The sequence below is a fragment of the Primulina tabacum genome, chromosome 3, assembly GCF_025594145.1.
Source record: "Primulina tabacum isolate GXHZ01 chromosome 3, ASM2559414v2, whole genome shotgun sequence".
NCBI lineage: Eukaryota > Viridiplantae > Streptophyta > Magnoliopsida > Lamiales > Gesneriaceae > Primulina > Primulina tabacum.
The window spans coordinates 46,125,191-46,132,061 of record NC_134552.1 but is presented as its reverse complement, the minus strand read 5'-3'; the positions used below and the strand labels follow the sequence as shown (position 1 = coordinate 46,132,061).

Sequence of the window (6,871 nt, the reverse complement as noted above, 5' to 3'; positions counted from 1 at the left end):
GGCTGATCATCTCTCGTACGCTCAAGAATGCGTCTAGGGGGCATACTGTTCCATACATATAACCCATACGTAACTAACATGCATAATTTCTATTATTTCTTTAAAATTAAATAAATACTGCATAATCATAATCTGAACATAAAATATTTCATGAAAGCATGTTGTTAAAATATTTCATGCTGTAAACAAAATGCGTAAAAGTAAAACTTACAGACCGAAGACGTGACTTCGTGAGCTTCTCGAGATCAGTAGTAGTACAACCCTTTACAAGAACATAGGCTCTGATACCAGCTGTAGAGGCCCGAAATTCGTATTTGAAAAATTGCGGAATAATTTAAAATTTTTCCTTAAAAGTAAATAACTTGTCTCATTCATAGAATAAACTGAGTAAAAGTTTTAATGTTTAATGTAACAGCGGAATAAAAGTTTAAATGTCAAAATAGCAGTGGAAGTAAATATCGGTTTCAAAAAAACTTAAAATAATTCATCGTGATTAAAAATGTTTGAGCATAAAAATAGTAAATGAACTGAAGCATGAGGTCCTCGGGTTCCTACTACTGCCGACCCAAGATGGCTCACTGGTCCCCGCCCTCGGTCCCGACCTCATCAGTACCTACAACAATCAAGTCTAGTGAGTCTAAAGACTCAACATGCATATATCGTAGATAACAAGTAAATATATCATAAAATTTCATGCCATGTAAAGATATCATATCGTAAAGTGTAACGTGAAAATCGTGTCATAGATAATTATAAATACGTGCAGAACTGAACTGAAAATCGTAAGTGAAATGTTTGCTCAATCAAGCTCTATAATAAATAGTATATCATAATTTTTTGTTGAGATTATGTTCTACGCAAGTGGTCCATAAAATGAACTGAATCGTCTGATCAGACTAAATTACAGTATACTGGGCGGTAGAGATCATCACAGCCCTTGGACTGGATATCCGTACCAATACATGAACATGAACCGGTCAGTGGCCACCGGATGAAGTAATAATCCCATGATAAGCTGCAATCCCATGATAGTGAAGTTGCCACAAGCAATATCGCATAAATCTCGAAAATGAATATTTTATTTTCTTATGCACGTAATATAATTATAATTCCTGTATTATTTTACCGAATGAGTTGGATCGTTCCCAGGCTCGCTGTGACCTAATTTTAACATGAAAAATATGCAAATTATTTAACTTGACCAAAACTACATGATTGAACTCAAAAACGAGACAATTACGCCCAACGACTTAGTATTTAACCATGGCTTCTTAGCAACCCGAACCAACGTCAAACCATCATTTAGCCATGATTAAAATACACCTAAAATGATGAAATAAAGCTCCTAAAATTACAGTACTCGAAATTTTGGTGAATGGAGGCCAAAAACATGAAACTGTCTTTTGAGAGTCACTTTGGCACATTGCACCGTAAATTCTCGTACGACCTTTAAACTTGACCAAATCACAAACGGCCAAAAACATAACCTTCCTAACTTGATGAGTTACTGTCCAGTCCAAGGCCATAGGCTAAAAGCCAACCAAGAACACAAACGAGCCTCTGAACCAAAGCACAACTTGCAGTCAAAAAAATACAGCAGCAGCGCTTGCATGCGTTGTTTGCGAGGCTAATGGCCATTGGAGCTTGAACCACCGACCAAAGCCTCTTACCAATATCCTAAGGTGTGGCTTGAACCATGGCTAAGGGCCCTAGGCCAGCCACAATCCAAGCAACACCAGAACAACTCAAAACTCTTCACCCGAGAACGCATATGCACGCGTGGGGTGTTGCAATTGTTCTTGCTGTCATGGACCATTCCAGTGGAAATTTGATTGACCATGACATGATCTAGACATCAAGAGGTATGGTGTGAACCATGGCTAACGGCCAGAACCCAACCAAGATCCACACCAAACCACAAAGCCGAAAATACACATGCAGAAAAACGAAGGGATCGAAGGGGCTTGTCTTGTTTTGTTTGAAAACCAATGCATCCATGGACCAAGCCTTGAAAGGCCGACTTGGTCTCCCTTAGACATACCAAAGAGATTTTCTAACCATGGCTATAGCCCTTAGGGCAGCCAAGATCATAATCATCCCCCTTTGACAGTAAAACAAGGAAATCGAGACTCAATATGACACTAGGGAAGAGTTGCTGTCATTTTCCTTTTCTTGCGTGCATGGGGCTTCAACTAACGGACCAACATGATTCTAACACACCCTAGGACGATCCTAGATGCAGCCTTGGGAGCCTAGGGTCGAGCCAACCACCTGAACTCACAAAAGCAAGCAAAACCATGAGGGCACCAGAGGAAGGCCGAAAATCTGTACATGTTTTTCAAAAGTTCTTGACATTATTTCGGTTTTGCCTTTAAAATTATGCACATGAAATGTTTTAAAAAATATTAATATGACTTGATTGAAGAGTAAAAGAATGATAGAAACATGCCTGGATTTGTTTTGAATGAAAAACAAATGAAAACAACGACGCGGCGCGGAGGAGACGGAGTGTTCTTCTGTTCTCACTTTTTCTCTCTTATTCCTCCTTGAGCTAAACTCGATTTTTATACTGAATGGCTACTGAATTTTGGTGATATGGTGAGGGAGGGAAGTCTAGGAAAATATATGGGAGGTTGCAAGATAAAAAGGAAGAGAAAAATCTTGCTATCCTAGTTAGTTGTTAGATAGAAATTGATGTGTGATATTCAAAGATTTGAGGGATAAATTGTGGGATGAGGGGCCGATTTCTTGCTCATAAAATAAGGGAGGATATTTCTTAATTGTTAATTAGTGATGAATAAAAGTGAAGGGAATCATCTACCATGTAAAGAATAAGGAAAGAAATTAAAAGATGGAGAGTTGACACTATTTTAAATTCTATCCAAGAAGTGGCCAATTTTATCATTTAAAAATGTGGGTAGGAAATTGCTTATTTGTTTAAATATTGGTTATATAAAAGGTGAGGAATTATCTCCAAGAAAAATTAAAGAATGGTATCAAATAGTGGTGAGTTGTCAAACTTAATCAAATCTAGGAAGGGATGGCCGAAAATATGCTTAATAAATGAAGGGAAATATTGAACCCAAAGAAATTTATTTAACTTATCTCAATTGGTCACATATTTTAATTTAGGCTTTTTAATTAATTATTGAACCCAAAGAAATTTATTTACTACTTAACTCTAATTAATTAAATTCTTAAAATTTCTTTTATATTAAATAAACTCGTTATTTATCTTAAATAAATTCTAGGAATGTTTTCTTAATATTAAATTTTATCTCAAAGCTCCAACTGCAGTCTGGCCTCACTTAATTAACTGAAAAGATAACAATTAAACTACTGCATAAAATAATTAAAATCAAAGAAAAGAATTTAAATTTTCATGCATAGAAATCATTTTAATTTAAATACTAGAAATTATGCATGGCTTATACGTAGTCTGATTTATGGGTTCTACATGGTGAGTATACTAGGATATCATCTATGAAAACAACCACAAACCTATCAAGGTATGGCTTGAATATGCGGTTCATAAGGTCCTTGAATGCTGCATGAGCATTTGTAAGACCAAAAGCATTACCGTGAATTCGTAGTGACCATATCTAGTCCTAAAGGTGTTTTTGGGGATATCCTCTACTTTGACTTTCAACTGATAATAACCAGATCTTAGATCGAGTTTTGAGAAAGCCTTGGCTCCTTTTAGTTGATCGAGAAGATCATCTATTCTTGGGAGCGGGTACTTATTCTTTATTATGATCTAGTTTAATTCTCTATAATCAATGCATAGTCCCATGCTTCCGTCATTTTTCTTTACAAACTGGACTGGGGCTCCCCACGGGGATGCACTAGGTCGAATTTGTCTCTTGTCCAATAACTTCTAAAGTTTCTCCTTTAATTCCTTTAATTCAGGTGGAGCCATTCGGTAAGGTGCCTTTGAAATTGGTGCTGCACCAGGGACCAAATTAATTTCGAATTCTACTTCTCTATTTGGTATCGTGTCCGGTAAATTGTCAGGAAAAACATCTGGAAATTCTTGAATAACTGGAATATCTTCCATCTTTGGGGCATCTTCTTCTTTGACTACATTGATCATTGCCAGATAAATTTCTTCGCCTTCTTTTATGGCCTTCCATGCTTGTGAGGCAGATAACAGAGATTTTCGTTCTTCGGATTTTCCGTGATATATGACTTCTTCTTTAGTTGGAGTCTGAATTCTAACATTTTTCTTTTGGCAGTCTACTATGGTATGGTGTTTGGCTAACCAGTCCATCCCGAGAATGATGTCGAACTCAATCATATTGAGTTGAATCAATTCTGCCTCAAAAATCTGTTTACTGATGCTGATTTTGTAGTTCTGATAAATCTTATGGGTTTCAATTGAATTACTTGCAGGTGTTGCAACTCTTAACGGTTCACTATGAGTTTCATGCTCAAGTTTTAGCTTCTTAGCAAAACTTCTAGACACAAATGAGTGCGTAGCACCACAATCAAACAAAGTATATGCAGGTATTTCATTGAGTAATACAGTACCTGCCCACCACCTCGTTGGTGTTATCAGCTTCTTCCTGGGTTATTGCATACACCCGAGCATTAGTCTTGTTTTCATTTTGTTTAATGGGTCCCGCCCCTTTGTCTTTGTTGTCCGGACAATCTTTAATCCGATGACTCACCTTACAACATCTGAAACAAGCGCCCTGTTTTCTTATAACATTACCCAATGTGTTTCTATTGATAAGTATCGCACCACTTTCCTTCTTTCTGAGCAGATTGACTGACCAAAGGTCTCTTGTTCTTGTTTTTTTATTCACGGTGTTTAATATCGGTTTCCGTGCTCATTGCCTCGCCCATCAAATTCTGCAAAATTTCTTGGCCTGAATACGGCCAAAATCGATTGGATCCGGCTGTTCAGCCCTTTCTTGAATCGATGCATTTTCATAGTTTCATCCGACATGACAGTTGGAACATAGGTTCCCAAATCAATGAACCTCGATGTGTATTTCATCACCGTCAGGCCCAATGTTTGTTTAAAATTTTCAAATTCACTTAGTTTCTGCAGAAGAAACTCTGCTGGATAATACTGATTTAAAATTTCTCTCCGGAAGGTTTGCCATGTAATCTGCTCTTCCTCACTCAAAGATGGTGACACTGTTTCCCAACACTTTTGTGCTCGATCTTCCAGAAACGGGGTCACGAACTCCACTCTAAGTCCTTCAGGTACTTCCAATAAATGTAGCTGAGCCTCAACATTCTTAAGCCAGTTATGACTAACTTCTGGATCTGGATTTCCATCAAAAGTTGGGACTCGATTCTTCCTGAGCGATTCGTAATAATACTTGATTCCTCGTGGTTGTGGTTCTGGTGACGGCTGGATGGCATTGGCAATGGGATTCACCATTCCTTGCAAAGTGGCGGCTACTATGGTAGCTATTGTCATCATGTCCTCTCGACTGAGGTTCACCCTCGGTGGTGATTGTGGATTTTTGTTCTCGTTTTGATTAACTCCTCGGGGGTTTTGATTGTGTCTGTGTGGTATGCATGCCATTTCTATAAACATATATTTTATTAATTTGTTTGAAACAATGTATAATCAAAGAAATATCTTCATTAATTTTTAAAATTCATATAATCAATCTTTTTAAAGAAAACGATAAGTCTAATGGTTCTAGATACAGTCGCTGCCTAACTAGGAATTACTCTACTCATCTATTACTTCGCCGTCTCCTACTGCTTCATTAATTTCTTCTTTTTCAATGGGGTTTCCTACTTGATTAACTTCGAGTTCTCCTATGAGTTCTTCCATGTTGATCATATCATTCTATAGTTGATCAATATGGTTTTGCAACAGTGTGTTGTGGTCGTCGAGATTGTTTACTTGGTCCTGAAGTTCTTGTATGAATGATTGGTTTGCTGCCTCAGTTCATGTTCTTCTATCCTTACTTGAAATCGGCAAATTGCCTTGTTAAGCTTGTTCTCTCGATCTGTGCTGCCAAAAGCCTTCCTTGAATTGTCTCCAACTCTCTTTTTGTGCTATCGTGCTGACGTTCAAATTCTAGGTGATAAACATCATAGTGTCTAACGTCATCTCGCAGTTTTTTCTCTTCTTCTCTAGCCTCACGAAGATCCTCCATCATGCATACGTTATTTCCATCTAACTGATAGTTATCCCTTTCAAGTTTGTCATTTTTATCTTTCAATGTTTTAATTTCTGCTTCCTTTTCCTGGAGCTGTTTTTGGAGTTCGGTTATAACGCTTTGAGGATCCATTTTTGTTTCCTATAAAGAAAAAAAAAACATTTTTATTGATAAAATACTCATCAATGTTTAAATATGCAATAATTTAAAGATAAATTTTTTTATTTAGAAATAAGTTGTTACACATAATACTTTTCCAATCATATTTTTATTACAATCATAATACTAATCTAGTCTAGTCTATCATATCTCCGTGGTCTCTATCACTGTCGTCGTCAACCACTTCCATTCGCGCTTCCTCCTCTTCTTCCATGTTTTCTACAACCAGATACAAGTAGTTATTCTGATCCTGAAGTCTATCCATGGTGCTGTGGAGCTTGAAATGTATCGTTCTTGCTTGGTGTTGAACTCTTCTTGACGTTGACAAGCCCGAGTAGCGCGTCCTCTCTCCGTCTCTACTCTCTCTAGCAAATCCATGTTCAGTGAAGCCAGGCGCGCAATGTGAGCTGAATCAGTAGGCATCTGAAGAAGTTGGCTCTCAGCCAAGTCCAGATGGTGAGTAAGTCATTGTACTTCTGTCTCAAGTATGTCCCTAATCTTGCTAAGCTTCTACTTCTCTAGCTTCTCCCTGGCAAGTTGCGCCTTCAAAGTCGCAATCTACCTAGCTTGATTGTCTATCG

At 37.5% G+C, this 6,871-nt stretch overlaps 1 protein-coding gene across 1 annotated transcript; it reads right to left on the bottom strand.

The window, feature by feature from the left end:
• Positions 1-3,877: 3,877 nt before the first annotated feature.
• Positions 3,878-5,542, bottom strand: LOC142538742 (uncharacterized). Its single transcript, XM_075644040.1, has 3 exons — positions 4,845-5,542; positions 4,531-4,680; positions 3,878-4,457 (listed from the first exon to the last, which is right to left on the bottom strand). The coding sequence occupies exons 1-3, from the start codon at positions 5,540-5,542 to the stop codon at positions 3,878-3,880; spliced, it is 1,428 nt and encodes a 475-aa protein (XP_075500155.1).
• Positions 5,543-6,871: the final 1,329 nt, after the last annotated feature.